This window comes from Diorhabda sublineata, chromosome 7 (assembly GCF_026230105.1).
Source record: "Diorhabda sublineata isolate icDioSubl1.1 chromosome 7, icDioSubl1.1, whole genome shotgun sequence".
NCBI lineage: Eukaryota > Metazoa > Arthropoda > Insecta > Coleoptera > Chrysomelidae > Diorhabda > Diorhabda sublineata.
This window is the reverse complement of record NC_079480.1, coordinates 13205464-13232371: the sequence shown is the minus strand read 5'-3', so window position 1 is coordinate 13232371 and position 26908 is coordinate 13205464. Positions and strand designations below refer to the sequence as shown.

At 32.1% G+C, this 26908-nt stretch overlaps 1 protein-coding gene across 1 annotated transcript in view; it reads right to left on the bottom strand.

Annotated features, from left to right (window-relative positions):
- The window catches only part of LOC130446699 (receptor-type tyrosine-protein phosphatase N2), a 37529-nt gene extending 10953 nt beyond the window's left edge, over positions 1–26576 (bottom strand). The window contains exons 1-11 of the mRNA XM_056783087.1: positions 26179–26576; positions 15285–15378; positions 12700–12750; positions 10873–10933; positions 10647–10778; positions 9828–10054; positions 8207–8424; positions 7482–7944; positions 4342–4491; positions 4033–4264; positions 465–612 (exon numbers count right to left, since the gene is read on the bottom strand). Coding sequence (XP_056639065.1) covers positions 465–612; positions 4033–4264; positions 4342–4491; positions 7482–7944; positions 8207–8424; positions 9828–10054; positions 10647–10778; positions 10873–10933; positions 12700–12750; positions 15285–15375 — 1773 coding nt within the window. The 5' untranslated portion in view covers positions 15376–15378; positions 26179–26576. The remainder of the gene's footprint in view (positions 1–464; positions 613–4032; positions 4265–4341; positions 4492–7481; positions 7945–8206; positions 8425–9827; positions 10055–10646; positions 10779–10872; positions 10934–12699; positions 12751–15284; positions 15379–26178) is intronic.
- Between the last annotated feature and the right edge of the window lie 332 nt (positions 26577–26908).

The window sequence follows — 26908 nt, the reverse complement described above, 5'->3', positions numbered from 1 at the left end:
AGTATGAGTTTAATGTTATTATGCTCATTCCAAAGCTGTCATACGTACTTTGGATAAAGAGTGCTCGCATTGTCGTGCATTTAAATTTAAAAATGAGTCAGTTGGGATGTGCTGCTCATCAGGAGAAGTGCTACTAATGGAAACACCACCTATTGCACGGCTTGCTTATTGATTCATTCCTATTCCAATTATAATTATCACCCCACACACACTCATAGTGTTAGTTATTTGTAGAAATAATTTATATGGCAAAACAACGTTTGCCGGGTCTGGTAGTAATATATAATGTCGGATGCTTTCCACATTGAATTTGGTTTAAGAAACCTTTTAGCATCTGTAGTAAGATAATATAACTTATTTTTTCTATTTAAGCCATTCAGCAGATGAAAGTTTATTGAAAGTGCTGAATTTTATCATTTTTTCAATTAAACAAAGTATTATATTGTTATAATTTTACATTTTACCTTATTTCCAATACCGATTGATATAATTTCCACACCTGCCATTTCGTGGAGTTTGTCTTTGATAGCTTCTATCTGCCTTATCACTTGATTAATGTTCAAGCCTCGGCTGTTAGGAAGTACTTTGAAAGATACGGAGTAAGCAAGAGTTCTAAAAATAGAAATTAAAACTTTTATCATTATACCTACTAGTTAAATACGCGTTACCACATAGAATTGAATAGTTTTATGGAATAAAATTATTCAATCGTTGATAAATTTATTTGTCACATGAACTGCTATCCCTGTTCACTCTGGCAAAAATGGCAAAACGTCCATAAGGACTAACGTCAATTTAAATTCGATTTCTTGAATTCAATTCTTAAAAATTCCCATTGATACATTAAAATCAATTATTCTTAAAAATCGAAAAGTATTTTCACACCATACCGATTATATTAGGGCTTCGAATAGCAGCGTGGACGCCATTTTGTACTGTCGCCTACAAACGCCAACTCAATAATATTAACGAAGTAAAATTACTTAAACATCTTCTGTGTACTTATTTAATGTTAAAAATACACCTTACAGTAATTACTTGCTTCTCTTCAGGTGTCACTGATAATCTTAAGCGTGTGTCTTCATGTCTTAGGGCCAAGCGGATTGCGAGCGCGGACACTATGTCGCGTACAAAGTTTGCAAACAGCCCCCTCGGAATCCATTTTGTTATTGAGTGTATTGTGCGCTAAAAACATGTGACGAAAACGTTGCATTCTGCCACGCGTCCGCGACGTTAAAGCTGCCCACAGAATTAGAAATTAAAATGGCACTATGTTACTTCAACGTAAGTCCTTTTAGATTTTTTGTTACTTCTTCGGTCGAAGTAGCAATCCATGTAACTGCAAGTTGGTTTCAATAAATCTATTTTTCACTGTATTTGTAAGTATACTACTGTCAGTTGGTTTGTGAGTTGTTTGGTGTATGGTTTTCCTACCTCTGGCATCATTAGATACATTTTTGGGGCATAATACATTTTTCTAGAACGCCTTTTATCTCGATATAAATCACTAGCTCTGAACAAAATGAAAACTAGAATCAGATAATCAAAATAGAATAAGCCAATAGACAATCTCTTTATGGTTCACCATCATTGATATAAAACATTTTAACAACGTTGCTTCAGAAAAAAATCTTTGTATGTTTGAGTTCAAAATTTTTTGCTTGTTACAAACCTCCATAAATCAAATTAAAGTTTTTCCCAACCTCTCTCGTCTTATGTAAAACCAGAAGACATATTTTTTGGAAACACAAACAAATGCAGGACTTTGGAGAAGAAGAAATAATCAATAACGATATAAATAACCTTCGATAAAAACTCAAAAGAATGAGATGGTTGAGACATACTAAAATGATACAAAAAGGATAATTGAAAAAGGGAAAGTAGATAAAAGAAGAAGAGAGAAGACGAAGATAAATTGGTTGGATGCGATGTTGGAGTAGAGAAGTAGAACCGAAATCACAGTTATGCAAAGCAACCCAAATATACCACCAACAGTAATATATGAGAGTGAAATAAGAAGCAACAAAATTGGTTATAGATATAGGGAAGGTGTTGAGAAAAATCTTTGGGGAAAATAAACACAAATTAACGATTTTGGACAAGAAAAATCAACCAAGACCTGCAGAGTCATTCTAAATACCCATCAGTGACAAGTTTCATAAAAGCTCAAAATAATGATTTGGTTTGGACATACTATAAGGATGCTAAGAGATAGGTGAGTGAAAAGGGGAAGGAGGTAAAATAATAATAGGAAGGATGAAGAAAAAATGTTTGGATATGGTGTTGGAAGATATTAGAGAAGTTGAACCGAAATCACCGTCACACAAAACTGGTTATATGGAAAGGGAAGGTGTTGAGGAAAATATAAGGAGAAAATCAAAATAAATTAACGAATTTGGAGAAGAAGAAATCACCAAGAACTAAATAGTCATTGTAAATACCTATCAGTAACAAGTTCCATAAAATCTCATAAGAGTGAAAAAGGGCATACTAAAAGAATGCCGGGAAATGGGTCATTCAAGAAGGAGAAGGAGTTAGAAGAAGAAAGAAAGAAAAAGAGAAAATGATTGAATACAAATATTGGAGAAATAGAGCCTAGAGAAGTAGAACCGAAGTGGAGTACAAAATTCCAGAGTCGCAAACTGTGAAGAAGAATTTTACAAGCAGTTTGAAAACGATGAGAAAATAAAAATAAATCAAGGGCTTCAAAGGTCTGCAGTACTGATAGAAATGTTTTAAAAAATATTTTATTTACAATTACGATTTATAATTTCTACAGAAAATAACTTTACAGACAAATATTTTAACAATGAACAGTAATAAAACAATGAACCTGAATTTATTGCAATGAACTTATATTTATTTGATACGTTTTTTGGTATCCGCTGACTATGTTAATATTGTTTATTGCTATTTGGAATCCGCTGATCGTGTGGTAGTGTCGGGGACCTCTCACATTTCTATATATACGGGGTGTCCCACGACGAGTTAAAGCTATCTGTATATGGCAAAATACTTATAGTAAAATCATGAAAATTTCTACGTTTGGGTTTTCGGATACGATCTTTTTAACTAAAATATTTGCAAATATAACCGACTTCCGGTTCTAGCTAAAGTCGACTGTAACTTTGTTATTTTACCTAGAACACCCTGTATATTATTAAATTTTTGAAATCTATGTAAAATTTTAGTATACTTTTGTCTAAAAGCTTTTTTTCGAAAAATGCATTCTTTTTGAGTTATTAATTTTATTGTAAAAAATTTGACCGTTGCCACATCCTTAAAGATATGAAAATGGTTTCTTTTTCGTTGCTTTTAGCAAGGTCAGACGTATTTAAATCTATGTTGAAAAATTTTTCATTTTATACGGGGTGTGTACAAAAAGTGTTCAAAGTTCAACTTCATTAATATAAAATTTCTTTATTTTTTTAATAGAACCACCCGGTTTTTTTCATTTTAATGCATTCAGGAATAAAAAATAAGGCAAATATTCATGTATATTTTCCTACACCTAGGCCTTACCGTTAACCAGATATTAAATAAAGAAATTTGATATTTATGAAGTTAAACTTTTAACACTTTTTATACATACACTGTATTAAAATAAAAATTTTTCAGCATAGATTCAAATACATCTGACCTTGCTAAAAGCAACCGAAAAGAAACCATTTTTGTATCTTTAAGGATGTCCTCGTAAAAAAATAATTTATGAGGGCAACGGTCAAATTTTTTACAATAAAATTAATAACTCAAAAAGTATGCTTTATTCGAAAAAGGTTTTCGGACAAAAGTATACTAAAATTTTACGTAGATTCCAAAAATGTATTAATATACAGAGTGTTTCATTTAAAATAACAAAGTTACAGTCCATCTTTGAAAATATTTTAGTTAAAAAGATCGTATCCGAAAACTCAAACGTAAAAATTTTCATGATTTTACTATAAGTATTTTGCCATACACAGATAGTTTTAACTCGTCGTGGGACACCCTGTATAGTATATGAATGACACACTGGAAACAATTGTTACTTACCTTCCATCTGCAAATACTCTAGAATCCAGTTTCATTATATTAGAAATATTTCTAATAATATTCTCCCCCTGCCTCCAAGATGATAAACGGTTCTTAAAAGTAACGTACACGTAGTCCAAATTGTATCGATTCGATTTTTCTTTATCAGAATGTGGATGGATATTTCGAGGTTCCTTTTTCATCATAGAAGGGAGAATTGCAGCAGCGGGCTCAGTATGTGATGGATACTCAGCTAAAAAGAAAAACAAACAAAAAATCATAATATTATTATAAAAATAATAAAAATTATTTCCTGTCAAAAATACTCACGTTTGTAATCTGTGGTTTCAGCTATAAGATTATCAAATGGAGGTCCTGGTTTTTTAACATCTAGTCTTTCTGGTCTCTTAAAGGCCAAATTATATTTCTGTAGTAGTTTATTCAAATCGTTTTCGAAAATTCTATCCTGGGGATTATCATCTAAAATACGATCACTAATTAGAATTGCTTCAAACCGAGTTTGATTTTCTATAATGATCCAGAATCTTTCCAAACTTAAAAAGTATAGCTTGAATTTCTTAGAAAATTTTTCGGTTTTAAAATAGTGGCTCAAATTACAAATCAATTTCACACATACACCCTCATGACTACAAAAAAGAAGAGACTAGAAGTTGAAAGATTAGTCAAGGAACTAAAGCAGAAGTCATGGAGAGAATTTGGATAGAAGATGTCAAACGTATACAAAGCAAATCTAAAATTATTTATAGGAGCCAATATAAACAAATAATAATAAATAAGAATTCACCATCAACATAAAAGATATAAAGCGACATATAATAGCAAAAAAGATAGAGGCAATATTTAACAGATCTTTTAAAAAGATAGGATATTAATGATGTGGTAAACGAAGAGATTGAAGAGCAAGCAGAAGTAGCAGAAACCCAAACAAAAGATGAAATGAGTACAAAATACAAAAGAAAGTACAGAAACTGACACTAAGAAAGATCAAATAATGACATAGTGACCGATACAATGGAAATGCAATTCAGAAAGAACAAAATATATGACAAATAAGAAGATTGGCAGTTGGAATAATTACACTAATATAGAGGGTCCTTCAAGACGAGCTGAACCGATATGTATATAGGAAAGTACTGCGTGTTCTGAAAATTTGAGTTTTCTGAAAATTCCGGTTATACCGGAAGTGGACCAAAACTTCGTTATTCTAAACGGAATACTATGGTTTTTATTAAATTTTCGGAATCTACGCGAAATTTCAATATAACTTTATACAAGGCATAGTATGCCTAAAGTCCACCATTTTTTATTTATTTCACATTTTCGAAATTTTTGGACACATACAGCCCTCCACTAAAAAAATTATAATTCTAAGTTTAAGTGAGTCACGTCTAATATTTTTGAGATTTGGACAAATAACACTTATAGCTTTCAAAATCTATGAAAACCTTGACAAAAATTTATATAGGGTGTTTAGAAAATGGTGCCGAATTTTGCTATCTAAAAACTTCGAAAACTTAATTTTTTCAAATGGCAACCCCTATTTTCCTCTTTACCATTGGATATTACGCTTTAAATTAAGTAGATTTCGTTAGTAAATTCATTCATCTCAAATTAACGGTTTTTGTAGAAACTTCAAAAAGAAATAAAGAAATCTTCGTGATTTTTAATTGTCAGTTGTCTGGAGCGACCAAAAAAAGCTAACGCTTAAACGTCAAGCTGTTTTCATTGTTTGTTTGTTTGTTGATACGTTAACCTTTTTTTTGGTCACTCCAGACAATCGACAATTAAAAACCATGAGAATTTCAGTTTTATCAAGTTTCTAAAAAAACCTTTAATTTGAGATATATGAATTTACTAACGAATTCTACTTAATTTAAAGCGTAGAATCCAATGGTAAAGAGAAGAATTGGGGTTGCTATTTGAAAAAATTAAGTTTTCGAAATTTTCATATAGCGAATTTCGGCACCATTTTCTGGACACCCTATGTAAGTTTTTGTCAAGGTTTTCACAGATTTTGAAAGCTGTAAGTGCCATTTGTCCAAATCCCAAAAATATTGTACCTGACTCACTTAAACTTATAATTATAATTTTTTTAGTGGAGTGTCTAAGAATTTCGAAAATGTGAAATAAATAAAAAATGGTGGACTTTAGAGATACTATGCCTTGTATAAAGTTATATTGAAATTTTGCGTAGATTCCAAAAATTCAATGAAAACCATAGCATTCCGTTTAAAATAACGAAGTTTGGGTCCATTTCCGGTATAACTGGAAGTTTCAGAAAACTGAAATTATTTTAGCTGAAACGAACATTTCGGAAAACCTATGCAAGAAAATTTTCAGAACACTAGTCGCAGTACTTTCCCATATACATATCGATTCAGCTCGTCGTGTAGGACCCTGTACAAAAAAAAAGAAACTGTAACAACTATAGGGGAATCCCATGAGTAAGTAAGCAAGATGTATACTAGAATAGATGATCTATAAAAGAATTGAGTGCAATTTAGGGCAACTAAAGGAACAGATGCAAAAAGCAACAAGTGAAGACGGAGACATACAGCTGTGTTTTACAGATTTTGAACAAACATTTAAATTCAAGAGACAAAACTAAGAGGATTAAACCCTTTTGGGGGGTTGTCATCCCTATAAGTTAACGAGAATGGCTTTTTTTCTTAAACTTACGAGAGCAGATTGGTAGACACTACTATTATTATATTGTAAGTTTCCCCATTTCCGCTAGTTTCTATAGTTTTATATCAAGAAAACTTTTGGACCAAACAATTTATTGTTAATGACACACATTACGTGGAACATAAACCAAGAAATTACCATGTCCTCGAAAAAACTAAGGCACCTATTAACCAGTCTAGTTTGTTTGTGATTCTGTTGACATTTGACCTTATTTTTTCGAAAAAAGGGGTCACAGTTACTATTGTTAATTCAGTACGATACATTGGTATGAAACCAGTATTGAGAAAGACGAAAAATTCCCAGGTCATAGACGCATGTTAGCTGATCAGATCAAGTCACCCTTTGGCCTTCCAGGTCTTCTGACTTATCAGTATGTGATTTTTTACTATGACAGTATCTTGAGATGTAAGTCTATAGCCAAAAACCACAAACTATGGACTAGCAGAAGCATGAAACAATTGAAAAAATATTGCTGCTATCTCTGTAGAAATACTAGACAGTGTAATGGAGGATTTTGTAAAGAAACTCGAGTCCTGCATTCTAAATTAGGTATGTGGAAAAAATGGTAAAATATGAGCATTAATTTGAAAATTGTCTAATTATTATTTTTATAAGAATCGTCATCTCCAGTAGGATTGATACCTTCGAAGGAATATGCTCAGGAAATTTTGTTATAGAAAAGAACTACCACAATTTTATAACGACAATCACCTCCTAAACGTAGCAACACCCAACAGTTATAAAAAAATGAATGTTCCTACCTTTCAGATCAACAGGCTCTGACCATACAACTCCTCCTTCTGAATAAACTTTAGGACTCCTTTCAGTATCACTAATCCCATCGTAACTATCACTATTTTCCATATGTCTTTCTCTGAATATTTCCGAATGTTCCGGGTATCCACTTCCGTATTCAGAAGTTTCGTGATCTTCTTCGTTTTCATCGTAGTAAATTCTAGGTTCCGGGAAATCATTCCATCCTGTTCGGTAGTTTTTACGAAGATTAAAATTTCCAGAAGGTATTTCATCGTCGTCCATTGCTTTCTCGGCTTCTAGTTCTTTTCTAAGGAGATCTTGTACTTCGATAGTATGTTTATTGTTGAAACGCTCTATCAAAGCTTCCAGTTTATCGTAATTCTTGGGTTTGAGCAGCTGTGATATTTGTTTAGGTGTCAAATGTAAATCATTCAAGAATTTTATTATTGGGTACATATCGCGCATGTCCTGTAACGAATCAAATTTAATTTAATTATAAACATATTGTTCAATACTCAAAGATATTTATGTTTCTAAATCTTCTTGATTTTAGGTCTCTTCTGTTTCAAAATTAGTTTTTTACACAATTTTGAAACAGAAGAGACCTAAAATCAAGAAGATTTCGAAACATAAACATATCTAAAGGTCTAAGAAATAAGAAATTAAAGAAATTTATTCAAATATATAAACAAAAATCCTCTGAGAATATCCGAGTACACAAATTTTTTACCTCTACTGATAAAGGTGTTTGGGGAAATTTTGTTGTTTGTTTCATCGGTAGATTGTTGTCGTATTCTTGTAAATACTGAATAACGTTCCGTCTTTGTTGTCGATTGTCGGGTATAACCATTCTTGGATGAAGTTGGGGTTGTGCGGATGTGCGTTTCATTTGTGGTATCCATGTTCTCTTTACAGGTAGATAATCTGCATATGGATCTGGTAAATCCACTGAAAATCATAAATTGAATATATGCATAAGGAAGTGCAGTTTCAAAAATTCAAATTTTTTGTAGCGACTGTTCATAATGTCTCCAAATACAGAATGTCTGAATGCAGAAAGTGAAAACTAGACATAGTCTATGTTACCGTGGGATCCAGGATGTAAAAGATCAAGGAGAAGTCCCAAATCAAAGTACTTAAAAGAAGTAGAAGATGATCTAAGTACAATTGGAAAGAAAAAAATAAGGATACTTTATGTAGAATGATAATTGATAAATGAATAGGATAAACAGACAATGGGGATTGATACACACCACAAAAAGGACACAAGGTGTATGTATACATTTAATTTTCTAATCTTCGAAATGAAGTATCACATCATCACCCGCTTCGCTATTTAAAAATAAAATTAGGGCGTGGTTCTAGCCTGCTGGGAGATAGGAATATTGAAACTTTTATACCCTTATATATCAAAATATGTTTAAAAAACTGTTTTTCCAACAGTTTGAAAACGTGGGGGCGGGTAAGGCGTAATATTTCTCTATGTATAAAATGTAATTAATCCCCAACAACTGAGCAACCAAAGCCTCACCCTCTAGTGGAGGTTTTCGATGATTCCAAAAGGGGAATACCTTCACCTAGGCGATTATTCATTAATTTTGTTATACTTTTACTATTGGTGCTCTAAAAACTGTCAATAAAACATCTTGTGATGGTTTTGTCAACCCATATTGTCTCAATCGTTTGTCCAATATTTATCCATGTATTAAATAGAGAATAGTGAAGAAACAAGTAATTTTTTTCAACAATCATACACTTTTACGGCCTTCTTAATTATTCCAAATAATAGTTGCAGTTTTTTCTTCTCAAAATGGATGTTTATATTTGCGGCCAAATCTGATGAATACGGTGAGTGGTCAACCAATTCGAAGCGCAATGGCAAAACTATTCCAAAAAATGGTCACCATCATTTTTCCTGCAGATGAAACCGTCTTATGCGATTGTCAAACGTGTAAGCGTCCAAAATGGTTGCTATTCTAGTGAGAATCTCTCAAAATATGCACAAATATATTTTATATGTATGAGTGCTGACATCTTTAAGATGAGGTCGGATGGCTTGTACATGTAGGTTTGTGCTCAGTTTACGTCATTGTCTTTTCAACAAATATTCCGTGTATTTGTATTCTTCCTCGTCATTCTATTTGAATTCAACATACTCTCATCTTTATATGTCGTATTTAAACGAAATTCAAACTATTCCCCCCCAAAAAAATTTAAATAAATATCAAAATACGAATAAACAAACCAATATCTGGAATGTTTTAATGTACCAATAATTTAACTGACTAATTTCGATTTTTGTTTGCTAAACTTTAGTAAAACAAATTCATTATTAACAAAAAAATACTCACAATCTATTGCATTGGGTGCTAAAATTTTTTGACGTAGTTCTTCTTTGGAAAGTGTAGGATAGTAAATCTCGTCTGCGTAAGGTCCATGAGGATCCTCAGCGCTCGGAGTATATTTGATAATGGCTACTTCTTGAGGATCTAGCTCGACTTGACCTTCTAGAGCTTTAAGAGCGCCTTCCAAATCGTTATCGGATAAATGTAAGCACGAATCAGGTTCAAAGGTCATGCTGTAAATCGCAAAAGCGAACCAGGTATAAAAAAATTGATGATGATGTGTTTATAGATGATTTAGTCTTGTACACAATCCATTATGAGATATTCTCAGAAAATAATAAATTAAAAATGATAAATCAGGAGATCTGTATGGTCCCTTCGAACCGGATTTTTTGTGTTTCCATCATAAAGACAAAATTTAAATTGGGGAAATTCGTTGATTGATGGCGATTAGAAGACCATCAAATCATTGATTGAACTGGTATGGAAACAGATAAAGGGAAAAGTTTCCAGAAAAAAAGTCAGAAAACTTGTAAAAAGTAATAAATCATGTGGAAATTGGAAAATATTACTGATAAAATGAGCCACTCGATGTAAATATTGATTATGATAGATTTTTAAGAAGTAGCTCAACTAATACTGTTGAGTTTTTACTTTGAAATTATTATTTATGAGCTTAAAGTTGTTTAAAAGTCAAAGTTTAAACTCCTATACCTCTATAACACCTTATACCACCCATGGATTACGAATACTTCATAAAATTTACAAGTCAGGTTATTGTGGGAAGGTTATGGGATTTGGGAAAATAAGTATTCCAAGACTTACTCGTGTTTGAAGGAATACAGCATTGCCTGCAAGCGACATTGTGTATAACCGTGACTCCATCTGTAACCGAGCGCAAACAGTCTTCTCAATTCAGCACTTAATTCGTGGAGACTTTCTCGTTCTAAGTTATATCTATAAAATTTCATGATTGTAAAATTATATTCTTGTTCAATTAAATGTACTTTTAATTAATTGATATACAAGAAATTTATCAATTCATACGAACCTAAACAAATCATCTTCATCAATGTCCCCAACAGACCCCAAGCAGCGACCAAAAGCTAAATCTAGATATTTAAAATTTTATTAGAGTCTAAATAGTTAAAACTAAAATTAATAGAGACATAAAAATTTAGTAGGTACTTTAAAGTTTTATAATTAATTAGGATACATATGGCATTGAACTTGAATATTTTTCAGATTACTTCTATTGACTCTTGAGATTTACTGTTGTATATAAAAAAATTGAGCGGGTCTTAATCAAGCATGAGCTTTACAGCAATGCTTTCGATAACCAACTGATTTGGAATCGCTTCAAAATTGACCTGTCAACGCAGCCAGTGCTGCCAATCCTACAGTTTCAACTGCAGATTTACAGCTTTTCTGAAACTCTTTCAATTTTTAGTTTGGGCCTCGGAAGCTTCAGTTTTTTATGTAAGATGCCAGCATCAACTATTTTATTACTTTGTAACTTTATATTATTTATATTTATCTGCTTTGAAGATGGTGTTAATGGTAAATCCTTTCAGTCGATGTCTATTTTACCGACATTCTATTGTTTGGTTTTGTACTTACTAGGGAATCCCCATGAATGAATTAGTCTAATTACATTATTTTTTTTTCTGATTGATGTTGTGAGTCGAGCAAATATTTACGAATATGCATACTTGCAGTAGTGATAATGAATTATACTTTGATAAATCCCCAAGAAAGAAGTTTTACATTGAGGGAGTAGCCCAAATCAAACAGAGGTTTCCTTGCGATGATAAAGAACGTCGGGCACTGAAGTGTTAAAAAAAGTTGAATCCACAAGCGATTTTAGGTCATGATTTGAGCAAAAAACATATCTATAGTTTGGCTTTATGCTGGGATTGGCAACATTGAATATAACTAATAATCGCAAGTGACATAACCTAGAAATTATGCCGTTAACGGTAAATTTATATTAGTGGAAAAGAAATGATTTTAAAAAGTGAAATTAATAAAAAATGTCTTCGTTCTGTTAGGTGGTAGGATGTTCTAAAATAGAAGAATAGGATTAAGTGTTAATTAAGGTTTTTTTTAATTCTAGCTATTTTAAAATATCGTGGTGAAAAATGTATACATATGAGGTACTCTTCCAAGGATCCCTTATAATTTTCTCAAATCTCTTCACATTACCACCGCTTAGTGTTACATTAGTCGATGTTGAAAGTACAAGGAAATCATCATATGACTGCCATCATTTATACCAATCCAATTTTTTAGTACAACCATCTCACTAGCAACTGGCAACAGACCCTAGCATGAACTCTAGTTTCTTAAAAGTTCTTCATGAGTTCTACTACTTTTGGGTTCGGCATTTGCGTAGACCGAGATGGAGTTTGCTTTTTTGGCCCAATCGTTCTAATTCTTTTACTAGACTAATAATATTCGCTATAATGCGTATTTCCAAATAAATAACGAAAAGCAACGAAACAAACCTTAACAAAAGCAATACCCTTTACAATTTTACACCTCAGGGCCCTCGTCATAAGTAGCGTGACCTTGAATGATCAATAGCTTATGAGAAATTTCATAACATAGCCTCAAAAAGACCTCACAGTAAATATAGACATTAAGATCCATTTAAAACCGAGTAAGAGCGAGTATTTTTAATCATCCAAAGAAAAGTACAGAGGATAGGGCTTAGTTTGGCACGATTACGAGTTAGGCTTTTCATATTTGCGCGCCTCTACATGTACATGATGATGAGAATGGTTTGTTTTTATCTGAGTTTGCATTACGTGAAATATGGATACAATTGCAGCTGTAGGCGATGGGGATTTCGAAATAAAAAATTTAATATGCTTACCATCATAGCACCATTCTTCTTCCAAACAAAGACGTTCACTGAACAAACAACCTGAAGAAATAGAAGTTAAAAAGTTAAAAGGGGGAAAATTTTATGAGTTTAGTGTAGATTTCTTTTTTCTACATTTTCGACATAAACCAACAACATTCCCACACAAATGAATCTGCTAGGTTCATTTTTATATATAGTTAATCAGAAAACTTTTGTATTTAAAATGCTAATAATTATTGAATAATTCCTTAATTGAATCATAATTTTGATTGACACAAACCTCATTAACATGCTGCTATTTTGCAGACTATTATGTTTGAGGAAGCTGTGTCTTTTTCAAATAAAGTACCTTTGTTATTTTAAATAGAACACCCTATATATTAATACATTTTTGAAATGTAAGTGAAATTTTAGTATACTTTTGTCTGATAACTTTTTTCAAAAAAGGCATACTTTTTAAGTTATTGATTTTTTTGTAAAAAATTTGATCGTTGCAGACCCTTATTAATTATTGTTTTACGAGTATACCCTTGAAAATATGGTTTCTGTTCGGATTCTTTTAGCAAGGTCAGACGTATTTGAATCTATATTGAAAAATATTTCGTTTTATACATGGCGTGTACAAAAAGTCTTCAAACCTCAAATATCACGGAAACGACTAAAAGTTGGAATATGATTAGTAAATACAATTTGATTTGATTTGTTTTACAGATCACGATAAGATAAAGAAAAATATTTTTTTATTTCTTAGTGCTTGAATCAAAATAAAATTTAGACCACACCTGCATCTCTAAAAATTTACATAAAAAATTTAATATCTGGAAAACGGTAAGGTTTAGGTATAGGAAAATACAGATAAATTTGCCTTATTTTTTACCCCTGAATGCACTGAAATAGAAAAAACCGGGTGGTTCTATTAAAAAAATAAAGAAATTTGATATTTATGACGATGAACTTTGAACACTTTTTATACACACCCTGTATAAAAATAAAAAGTTTTCATCATAGATTTAGATATGTCTGACCTTGCTAAAAGCAACCGAATAGAAACCATTTTCTTATCTTTAAGGATATCCTCAAAAAAAATTATTTATAAGTCTACAACGATCAAATTTTTTACAAAAAAATTATAACTCAAAAATATTTGAAAATATTTTAGTTAAAAAGATCGTATCCGAAAACCCAAACGTAGAAATTTTCATGATTTTATCATAAATGTTTTGCCATATACAGATAGTCTTAACTCGGCGTGGGACACCCTGTATATAAATATCCCGCACCATACATTTACAGACCAACAACCCTCATATTGGAACCTGCATCCAATAGGAGTTCGTTACGACCAGTAGTGCATATTATGGTAATTTATTCTTCCCTTACTATGAAACGTAGCTTAATCTGTCCACAAAATTGCAATTTGCATTTGCAACAATTCGGCCTTATATCAAAATCTCGATCATTAAGATCGTGGGGTCGTGGCGTGGGATCATAAAACATAAGCGTACTGACCTTTGAGGAAAATGTATTTCTCGCGTCCATTTTTGTTAGAATTTTCCGTTTCCGTGTCTGAAGTATGGCCGACGGCCGTTCTTAGCTGCCCATTCAGTATAGGTTTTCTTTTAATTAATAATTAATTAGTTAGTATGTAAAGACATGGTTTCTATCTCTATCACCACCAACTCCAATCAACTTCCCGTTAGGGTGGTAAATACCTCTTGGTCTCCATAGTAAGGGTGTTTGGTCGCGGCAGGTGGTTGTGGGTGACGAAAATATGAAGACATATATATCTGTCCTTTTCTAACGCATAAGGACCTTTGAATAGATCTCAAAATTTCTAGAATGATCTACAAAGTTCTATTATAATCAACTTAGAGTGTCCTATAAAGTTCTAAAAATTTCTGAAATGATCTGGAAAGTTCTAAAACTAGAGTAAACTATTGTAATCGATTTGAAATGTTCTAGAAACTGTGTAATGGTACAAGACTCTGCATCAGCAGCAAGACTATAAACAAGTTGAACCCCAACCAAATTTTATAAACTTTTTCCTATGCCCAAATTTTTTTTGTATTTCTACACTTCACATGGGATGTGTATCCAAGAAAAATAAGGGAAAAATTTATTCAAAATAAAAAGTACGGAAAAATGATGCCCAAGGGAAAGTTTACAGCTAAAACTTTTCCCTAAAAAACATAATTTTTGCACTTTTTATTCAAATGCAATCTTTCCATTATTTTTCTTCGAAGGTACTGCTTTGTTTACTTTGAACGGGGAAAGTTCAGTTGCGGGTCCATGGACCGCACCGGGGTTCAAAATTCCTGTGGAATTCACTTAAGGGAACCATGCTTTCCACACGGCCAATTATACTTCGAAATTTGTTTATTTACAGTCTGAACAACAAATATATATATTATAAATAAATGTAGTGTATAAATAAGTGAAAAAATAAATTCAAAAAAAAATAATATACTAAAACAAGAATGTAAATAAATTTCACATGAATTTCACATTGACTAAATTTTTTCTTGAAATTATTTCAATTCGTGCATTAGTTGATTCTATTAGATATTCGCTGATAGTTTTAAATAAATACTAACCAACGTTTCCCTCAGAATACGAATCTGGTAAGTTAACGACGAGGACAAGAAACACTGATGCAACCTTCAGCGCCTTGCTGGGCCACAGCATGGCCTGAAAATGAAAAATAAAAATTGTACAGCATCATTTAACTTAAAAAATATGGAATATTGTTAAAAGTAACTTATGGAATGTCCGAAATATTGTCCATTACTCTCTAACATTTAATAAAAACTTCTTCTTCGATGTTACTACATGCAGGTGTTATTTTGCTCACTAAATCTTTCAAAATTCTGAGCTGTGTTTAGATAAGTATAGTTTTTGGATGCCCCAAAAAAAAATCTGGCGGCTCTTTTTCGAACAATATATCTGACAAGAAATCTATCATTTAGCAGCTACTGGAATGAAATCGTATGCTTGAACTTTATTTTTTTTTGGGGATTGATTGAATTTCCAAACGACCTAACCAAACCTAACCAATTTTCAAGTAATTAACCGCTGACAGGACTCGAATATCTGTAGTGGGAATTCCAACTCGCTCACATCTTTGTTTTGTCTACCCCAGCTATAATTATTCACACTTGTTTACTTTGATGATTGATCAATTTGTAGTTTTCAATCCTCCTCTTTCCATTATCCTCCAAAGGATGAAATGAGACTATTTATATTTGATTCAGCAGTTGTTTAGATGCTTTCCTATCCTGTACAATCTTTTCGACATGATACAGTCTCATATTTATTAAGGGTTTTGTTTGGTGTATCCATTTATTTGGAGATCTTCCTCTTGGGCGTTTGCCTTCTACTTTCCCTTCCATGCTTAATCGTTCCATTGCTCTTGATGACACCATTTATATTTGATTCAGCAGTTGTTTAGATGCTTTCCTATCCTGTACAATCTTTTCGACATGATGCAGTCTCATATTTATTTAGGGTTTTGTTTGGTGTATCCATTTATTTGAAGATCTTCCTCTTGGGCGTTTGCCTTCTACTTTCCCTTCCATGCTTAATCGTTCCATTGCTCTTGATCTTCTAGCTAGATGTCTCAGGTAGTGCAGATTCATCTATCCTCCTCTTTCCATTATCCTCCAAAGGATGAAATGACACCATTTCTATTTAATTCAGCAGTTGTTTAGATGCTTTCCTATCCTGTACAATCTTTTCGACATGATGCAGTCTCATATTTATTAAGGATTTTGTTTGGTCTACCTATTTATTTGGAGATCTGTCTTCGATTTTCTCTTCTATGATTAATCGTTCTACTGCTCTTGATCTTCTAGCTAGGTGTCCCAGGTACTGCAGATACATGCGATTTTTTCTGGTTAGCAGCCTTTTACGAAGACCAATTTCTTGTAATACGGATACGTTGGTTCGGTGTTCTGTCCATAATACTGGTAGGAATAGTCTGTAAACCCACATTTCGAAAGCCTCTATTCGGTTTTCATTTACTTTGTTTAAAGCCCATGTTTTCGCTGCGTAAGTTGCAATGGGGAAGATAAAAGCATCAACTAGACGGAATTTCATTGTTTTCGTGATAGATTTGTCTTTCCATATTTTATTTATTTAACTAGGTAGTCGCTGATCTTGCCATAATCTTGCCAATCTCAATAATAACCAAAAGTTAATTATGTGTTTGATTGACTAGTTTTAATGTGTTTTTACATTTTGAAAATTAATTTTTGCGTGTAAGGGGCCATTCATAAATTCTGTCATGCATTAAGGGGATTGGAGGGGGTCGACTAAGTTTGACAGAAATTGACCTAAATTTTGAATTATATCTGTGTAAATATAAGATACGAATTGTTTGTTTCTTTGTTTCTACTCGCTTCGACCACTGACTTTCGCGGATGGAACAACGTCGTTATTAGTTCTGCTATTTTGTGATTTTTAACTTACAAAACAAGAATAATAGCGTAAACTATATTTTGCATCATAGAAAGCCTCTCAATCATCACAAGCAATTACATAAGAGGCAACAAGAATTTTTACCTATCGCCGCCCTCAAAGAATTTCTTTTAGACGTGCCAGAAAACTTCTTTGTGTGGATGATGAAGATGATGGTTGAAAAGATGTTGACACAATTAATGTTCTAGACATTAACAAACCAAACTAGAAGTGGCTGCTATGCCAGTTATAAATAATTTAAAGTAATGGATTCAAGATTTTTAAGAAATGGTTCACATTCTTAAGAACGAAAAAGCTATAAATGATAAAAAAGATCTAAATAATTTAAGTAAAATTTATAGCTCTATTTTGTAAATTCTAAAAAAACTACAAATAATTCAATTGACTACTGCTATATATTTGAGATGGAAGGACTAGGGAAAAATAAATTTTTCATAATAGAACCTAAAATCAAGAACATTTAGATGCATTGATTATTAAGTTTATATCTTTATTAATTTAATTCTATTAATGTAATTAATCATTTTTTGTTTTGTTGTTATATGTGATGTTAATTTTATTAAAAAATAATTAAAATAATTTCGGAGCCGCTGTTTTCATTCAATAAATTTTGAATGTAATTTGCAAAATATGTAAAGTCACACTAGGGAGGGAGGAATCACCACAAATGTGATCAGCTGTCACAAAGTCGTGGGGAGGGGATGAAAATCATGAAATTCATGGGAGGTAATTTATGAATGATCCCTAATTATTACAAACTAAAGGAAATAACTTTTGGAAAAGTGAAGATTGATTTTCATTCATATTATCATAATTTCATATAACTAAAAACCTTTTTTGTAGAATTTGAAATTTTTGAGGTTAAGTACTCACAAATAGGGTATCTGGTTATTGTTCTTGTTATATTTAAAATAAATAAACAGTTTAACGGTTATTATTTATTTTATGCTTTAATGTAAAGATAAGAACACTCAATCATGATTATTTTTCTTGTTGTTATAATAATGTGAAGTACATACTAACGTTTTTAATGGGTGTTTACTCTCGAAAATTAAAATTCAAAATTTCTTAGTAGATTAGTATGAATAATTAGGTAACAGAAATTTGATTTCTTAATCGGTTTTTCATTTATTAAATCTTTTTAATGATAGAGTTAATAACTGAAACATGTTTTAATTAAGAATATATATTATGATTCGTATTTTTATCAGTCTACCTCAAGAGATTAATATTGATTTGTTACAGATAGTTATCTTGAACAGGAAGTTTAGAAAGATTAGTTAAGATCGTTTTTATGAGTAAACAAATGATATCTTTATATGTTTTTATTTAATATAAAAAATAATACAGTATGAAATGAATGAATTGATAAATTTTCTCAATCATTTACACAATCGAATCATAAAGCAAATCACAACTTTGTTCATTAGAACTAGAACTAGACCTAGAGTATGTCGATACCAAAATTTTTCGATTCTCGATACCGATACCTAAAAAATCGATTCTCGAAACTGATACCATCGATGAATAATAGCCACTTGTGAAAAAAATTGTCTTATTAGAAATATATTCATAACCAATTTTAAAATATCTATTCCTATTTCTAATTTCTAATGAAAAAAAATGTAAGCCATACGCAAAGGTTAAATTGTCGAAATTATCAAATAAAATAAATATCTCGAAGAAATGTGGATGTACATTCTCTTTTTTTTTTTAATTGTATGTAGTTTTAACTTATCATATCATCAATTAGAATTTTAACTCTTTCTTTGGCTTTTTGATTATTGTATCAAAAATCAAAATCATTATATAAGTTATTTTGAAATCAGAATTTTTCGACCCTCTACACCTAATATTTTAAAGACGATATTGAACTACTTTTTTGGCGCAATAAATATACCGAGGCAGACTGTGGTTTAAACAAAAACAAATATTTTAACAAAGAATTTTTCAGAATATGATAATTTCATTTTGATAACAATATAAACTGGATTAAAAAATAATTTTTACTGGTATCGGTATCGACTTTTTGTGATCGATTCTAGATACCGATACCAATGTCCAAGAATCGGTGGTATCGAGAAACGACTCATCTTTAATTAGAACATTAATTTATTTCACGAGAAAATCAATACTGATACGTAATCATTTGAAAAAAAAAATAACTTTCTCTACCTTTAATACTTTAAAAGATCCTACCTCTATGTGATTTTCGAAAAACTTGTTATCTCTTAACATCAGGTATAGATTTCTGAAGAAAGATGGAACAAAAAAAATCAACAAAAAAGCCTAAAAAAAAATAATAAATCAACGCGACGCGAGAGTTTTACTTTTTTTAACCTAACCAAACATAACATGAAGTAATTGTCAAAAAATGACACATAAAAGTAATTAATAACTAGTTTAATAGTTTGAAATTTTGTACACAAATATACAAGGTGGTCCAAAAAGGCATAGTAAACATTTTTGTTTAACATAAGCTCTGAAATAAAAGAATAGATCACAATGATTTTCTGACATCATCTTTAGCGAATACGTTATATATATATCGTTATCCACAACCCCTAATATTTAATTTAACCAGTTTACGTATAACTATTCTTAAAATAAGAGTAGGGGAATAGGACGTTTGATTAGCAATATCGATACATATTTTGATATAGACTGAAATTAGATCGAAACGTCAAAATAATGATTAAAATGGACTCAAAATAAAGACGATTTATCAGTTTATCGAAACATTAACTATAGAGACTTTTTACTTTATGTCGTTTTTCTTCTTGACATTTTCACCTTGTTTTCATTTGACACTACTTCTATTTCAGATGGCGCTCTAGTCTAATAATTCATTTTCAAAAAAAAAATTAGTGAAAAGCTGAAGTTTCACGTGAACCTTAATTTTTTAGTTCTAAACAAAACCTAAGAGTCACTATTGATACATGTACCGATAGAAAAGTTACTCTATATCAAAGATACAACGAATGGTCTATCGTGATTATCTCAATGATAATCACACTCAATAAAAAAAAGATCGTTATCAAATAGCTTAAGAAATTACCAACAAATAACCGTTTTTACTATAACAGAACGTTCTTTCCTCTACTGAAAAAACCATATGCACGACAACATCCAAAGAGCCCATTAGATGCAAAGTAGAACTAAATATTATAGTGAAGGACTTAAAGTACCTTGGAATTCATATAACAATTTTTGGAGACGTAGAAAACGAGGTAAAACAACAAGTAGTCAGAGCAAATGAGATCCGAGATGTCTTCAGAACGTAGTGTGAAGAAAAACTACCTAAGACAGGAAACAAAGGCAAGAATTTCCAATCAGATCTATATACAAGAACTAAGGCCAGAAACATTCAAAAACGATACCACAAAAATGAAAATTCTCAGGCGGATCTTCGAAAAAACACTTCTAGACTGAAAAAGAAGCGAATCACAGATTTTTAACTCTCAAAAACCTGTAGAATCATCTAGACTTCCGCTATAGTGCTGGACGACAACATGTACATCTTGTTTACTAGTATGCTAGTATGCTAGTATTGGCTTGGCAATGAGCTGAATCCTCTAGACTAGGGATAGATAACATTGTAATATAACAAATTGGAACCAGTTAAGACTCCCTTTCTACCCATTCCTGATATTCTTGTAAACAAAAACTCTTTTACGTAGTGCGTTTGCAAAAATCTTTATGCAGTGACAAGTCTCAACAAGTTTTACATAAAGTTTCAACTTGGTGCTTTATTCCATGCACAAATCAAAAACAAAATGGAGGCTGTTTACTGTGAATGTGTGCATCATTTCCAATAATTAAAAATTGGTCGCTGGGGACGAGGATCATTAGAAGATGACCCACGTACGGGAGATCCTGTGATGGTGACTGCTACGCAAAACATTAAATTGGTGGAAAAAGTTGATGTAAGTGACCGGCGCCTAAAAAAAGAAATTGCAGCACCGACCGGCATTTCAAAAACAGTATTCTAAAGATCCTACATGAGTATTTGAATATGATAAAAATAAGTGCAAGTTGTGGGCGATTTGTAGAGTTTTGCTGCGAGGAACAAGAAAGTATAATCCGATCAGTTGTAACGGGCGATGATACTATGATCTGACATACAAAAAAGATTAGTTCCATTGAGTGAGCTACGTATACAGTGCTTTTTAGATAAAAGTATCCACCTTTAATAACTTTTGTAATACTGGTATTTAGAAAAAATCCAAAAACACGTCAATTTATGTTGGAAGGGGCAAGCATTATGGCTTATTTAAACTTACTGGAAAAGCCACCCCCTCACCCCTAGCAGCATCCCCTTTATTTTTTTAAATTACTTGTCATATTTTTTATGTAAAATTTGGATACTCCTCTTTGAGCTGATTTCAAAAATGTATAATACTTGTAGGTTAAAGTGGTTAGTTTATGAGATAAACAATTTTTCTTTTAAGAGCACAAATTTTACTTATTATTTACTTTCACCTTATTTGCCTGTACTAAAATGGGTTGTACAACAGTTCAAACTCTTTAATCTTTTTAACTGTGCTATTTATTCTACTTAAAAAATCCAAACAACAAAAAACTCTACTTTTTATTAAAGTTTGACATTGTCAACTAGAATTTGTAGTCACTATTGATAGTGTAATTTGATACATTATTTATTTTGTTTCTCTGAAATGGTTTACTCTTTGCAAGAAAGAATTGAAATTGTAGGTTTATACTACCAAAATAATAATTGTGCAAGAGCTGCTGCTAGAATATTTAACGAATTACATGAAGAAGGGAAGACATGCAACTCATAAGTATGTAATTCAACTGATGGAGAAATTTACCACAACAGAGTCTGTTTGCAATAAAGTGCATAAGCGAGAGGGACTCGTAAATAACGAAGCAATCCAAGTGGCAATTTTAGGGCAAGTCAGCTTAGAGGCTCAACAACCCCAATCGTTGTCAACAATAAGTAGAGCGATCGGTGTTTCAACATCTACAGTTTTCCGAGTTCTACATAAATTCAAGTACCACCCATACAAAGTTAAGTTGGTGCACGAGTTGAATGAAGATGATTTTGATCGTCGTCTAGAGTTTTGCGAATCAATGACGCAAATTATCAATAACAATCCAAAATTGTTAAACAATATTTGCTTTTCTGATGAATGCTCATGGTCATTAAATGGCTTAGTAAGTAGGCATAATTGTAGATATTGGGCTGAAAGTGATCCACATATTATGCGTGAATTCCATACACAACATCCCCAAAAGTTAAACGTTTGGTGTGGTATCCTAGGTGACCACATTGTCGGACCTTTCTTCATGAACGGAAATTTAAATGGTGAATCATATCTTGAGTTACTCAGGGAAGGGGTTGACCCACGTATTACAACAATAATAGAAAATGATGATAACCTCTCCGAAGATTTACTGGTATTTCAACAAGACGGAGCTCCCCCACACTATGCTATGCCTGTCCGACAATTTTTAAACAAAACATTCCCCGCTCGTTGGATAGGTAGAAGGGGGCAGATGATGGAGTGGCCACCTAGGTCACCGGATTTAACACCCCTAGACTTCTTTTTATGGGGGTATTTAAAAACAAAAGTTTATGCTACCCAACCAGAATCTCTGGATGATTTACGAGAGAGGATAGAAAATGAATGTCGACAATTAAATCCAGCCGTATTAAGCAATGTCAGAGAGGCATTTCAAAATAGATTATACCATTGTATGGAAGTGATTGGTACTCATTTTGAACACTTATTGTAACTTCATAATAAATAGCACAGTTAAAAAGATTAAAGAGTTTGAACTGTTGTACAACCCATTTTAGTACAGGCAAATAAGGTGAAAGTAAATAATAAGTAAAATTTGTGCTCTTAAAAGAAAAATTGTTTATCTCATAAACTAACCACTTTAACCTACAAGTATTATACATTTTTGAAATCAGCTCAAAGAGGACTATCCAAATTTTACATAAAAAATATGAAAAGTAATTTAAAAAAATAAAGGGGATGCTGCTAGGGGTGAGGGGGTGGCTTTTCCAGTAAGTTTAAATAAGCCATAATGCTTGCCCCTTCCAACATAAATGATAATAAATTTCGAAATAAAATTTTTTCGTAAGCGGTAAGTGTAACGAAAAAACGAATAAAATGTTTTTTGTTGGCAATTTCTTAAACCACAAATTTGATAACTTATATTTTCTACATAACTGTGACCGTTAAAGAGAAAATCGCGATAAACCTTTTCAACGACACTTGTATCAATCAGGACTTCTAGGATTTTGTTTAGAGCTACAAAAATCCACTTCTCCGGTTGCATATCCAATATTACATCCACATATACAGTTTTCTAATATCTTTGGGATCCGCGAATACATTTAGCAAGTCTTTCCTTCCAATCCTTATTCCAATCATATAACAAAAAAAATCCCAACTCGCATTCGATTCACTTTTCGTTAATGATAACGTAATAACAGCATTAGTTAATTTATGAATTATTTATCAACATAAGTATTTATCTTATAACCGCTATCAATACATCAATCATAATATTATATAATGGATTAGTTATGAGGATCGTCTGAAAAGTTTCCGAGTAGTGTGTCTTTGTGAAAATTGAGTATCGAGCAGTTTGACTGACGACGAGTATTTGGTACGGCCAAAAAACTGCGACAACCAGTGATATTATAGAAAAATTTCACCAAATGATATTGAACGACCATCGTATTAAGTTAAAAAGAAGTGGCTATCGACAACAGCGCATTAGAATAAACATTATTAAAGATTTATTGTCTCGATTAAAGCCAAATAAGTCTGGTTTTCAGGTACTGAAGAGATAAGAGAGAATATGATTTATTTACTAAACATATAATAAATTGTTATCTTTTGAAACGAACTCTTTGTGCCTAATACTTTTGGAAGATAGTTGTATGATAAATTATTCATGATTTTTCAATTCTGGTAACACGATTTTGACCCATCTTTCGATTTCTATTCTTCGAATTGTCAGTTTCAGAATTATTTTCAAAGCATCACTGACAAAAGTCGAATAAACGAAATCAGTGTGTTCAGTATGAATATCACCAACGGTTCCAGAAATACCAACTTGGAAGGCTCTTTTGATATACTGATAGCCTTTTCTATCTCTCTGTGATTCATGCGACAATCCTCCAGTACCATTTGAAGAACTTTATAGATGATATCGCTAGTTCTCGCAGTTTTTAGCTGCATCGAACGCTCGTCGCCAGTCAAGCTGTTAGCCAACTGTCCCTGACATCTTCAGGTTGAGACAACCCTCATAAATAAGTAACTATTAGATTTAATGCTTGTAGTGTTAATGTAGTAAAAAATATGCTTTTTTATGAAAATACTCGGTAGTTAAGCGATATCCATAATCCATTAATTGAATACAAAATCTTTCATATTGTCAAGCCGAAATCGTTCTACAAACAAAAAATAATAATGTCCGTTATTTTTTTACTTTCTACGAACGCATGTTTACATTTTAGCGGTGAGTGAGTTAAAACTTGCAAGTACCAGCTGATTTGTTTATTATTATTTAACTGTGAATTATCTCTTCGGTGTTTATAATTGTAGTTTAGTCTCAGCGATAGACAACGTTTAGATCGTCCTCAAAAGATCACAACTACTGAAGATAAACGTATTGTATTGATCTGTAAACTTGATTAATAACTCACCGGCCCAGAGATAGCAGCTCAGATCAACGAATTTAAGGATATGACTTTGGTGATAGACAACGTTTACATCGTCCTCAAAAGATCACAACTGCTGGAGATAAACGTATTGTATTGATTAGTAAACTTGATTAATGACTCACCGGCCCAGAGATAGCAGCTCAGATCAACGAATCTAGGGATCTACCTTTGAGTACTTCTACAGTGAAAAGGAGATTCAGAGAAGCTGGCCTTTTTGGAAAGGTGGCAGTGAAGAAAACTCTTTCAAATGTCAAAAAAAAATTGAGAGGTTACAGTGAGCTAAAGAACAAAAAAATTTGACAAGTGAAGAGTGTGAGAGGGTATTATGGAGTCAAACTTGAGTCAAAAGTGTTTTTGCGCAGGTCAATGGAAGAAAAGATGCTAGATCCATGTGTAATCCCGATTGTATAACACGCTTGGAAAGGAAACATATATTGAAATTAATGATTTGATTGTAATAGTCGTCCGATTTCAACTCGATTAAGTTGCGGAAGAAATTGAACAGGAATGTCAGAAAGCAGTGTCCTTGTTCCAAGTCACATCTTTGAAATATCCTGAAAAACGATTGGAACGAAATAGACGGAGTTTATTTGTCGAAATTGTTACAGAAAATGTCAAAATTATGTGCCGAAATATTAAAAGCAAAAGGAGGTTATATCGATGAATCAAAAATTTAAATATTATAAACAATAACAAACTGTAGTTTTGTTATTACTAAATTATTATCTATCGCTTGTATTGTTTTTATTTGTTCTGTATGACACCAATTATAGGGTAGGCAAAAATTATTGACCGGCTTTGTACCTTAATGCGACTATACATTTATCTTAGAGGAAACCACCCTATAGCGCCTGTTCTTATTGCTTTCAGTCGAGTAATTTACTTTGTGAATTAGGCTAATAAACTAGAATCAGGTCGTACATCACAAAATGCCAAAGGTTAACTAAATTTATAGGTTTACACAATCTAAATAGTTTTCTGATATTTTATAAACTATCTGATTTTGCTCAATTGCTCAATAAATTACATAGTCCAGAAGATATTTTAACCAAGTGACGTCAATTCCCATTATCTCCAATATGTTTCGACACAATGCCTCAGAAAGCAGAAATGCCTAAAGTTAATATTAATGGTAATATTTCAAGATCTTCGTTTCGATTTGATTTTGATGAAAGGTCAAATGTAGAACATCCTTCGAAAATATCAGGGTAGATGTTAAATATAGACATCGGACATCCAAGGTTACAGCTCACCTAACAGGTGTCAGAAACTCAACACTGATAATTATAGATAAAATAACTCACCAGGTGTTAACACTTAAGTCACTCACAACATATTTTCTAAAACTACATAAACCACCAATATTTCCAGTAAAATTAATTATTTTTTGAAGCCTATGTGAAGCAGACACAGCCCCTCGATATTTTAAACGTAATGTTTGGTCGACGCTCTTCGTTGGGGATTCGAAAATGAGTCGGCGTCGCACTGGCAGCGAAGGCGTACCGTGTAGGCAGGAAAAATCGATTTTACAAGGGACATTCAGGAACGAATTTTTTCATCAATTTCGTTGCGATTAATTTGTTTTTCAGTTGTTATTATCTCTATTTCCTACGTTTCGAAACCCGATAATAACCACAAACCTGTATGAATGGAACTGTTTTACCGGAAAATGTATGCGAGATAACTTACAGAATAGGATTTCGAAGACGGTATACAATAATTGACAAAAAATAATTTTACGAGGGCTAATCAGAAATTATTGATATTAACTAACTAACTAAAACGCTAAAATTTCAAATCTTATTGCTAACCTGTCAAAAAAGTAATTTTATAGATTATTTTTTCAATAAAGTTGCACCATCCTGCATCAAAATCTATTACGAAATGAATTAGATCTTCTTTAAGCAGTTTTTCCCCCTTTTTCAACAACGCAATTAGTTTTTTTTTTCACCACTTCTGGTTAACTAACAAATTGATAATTTGTATCGTGAGGATTCATTCCCTACCTCTAAATAATAAACCAGCGACACTAAA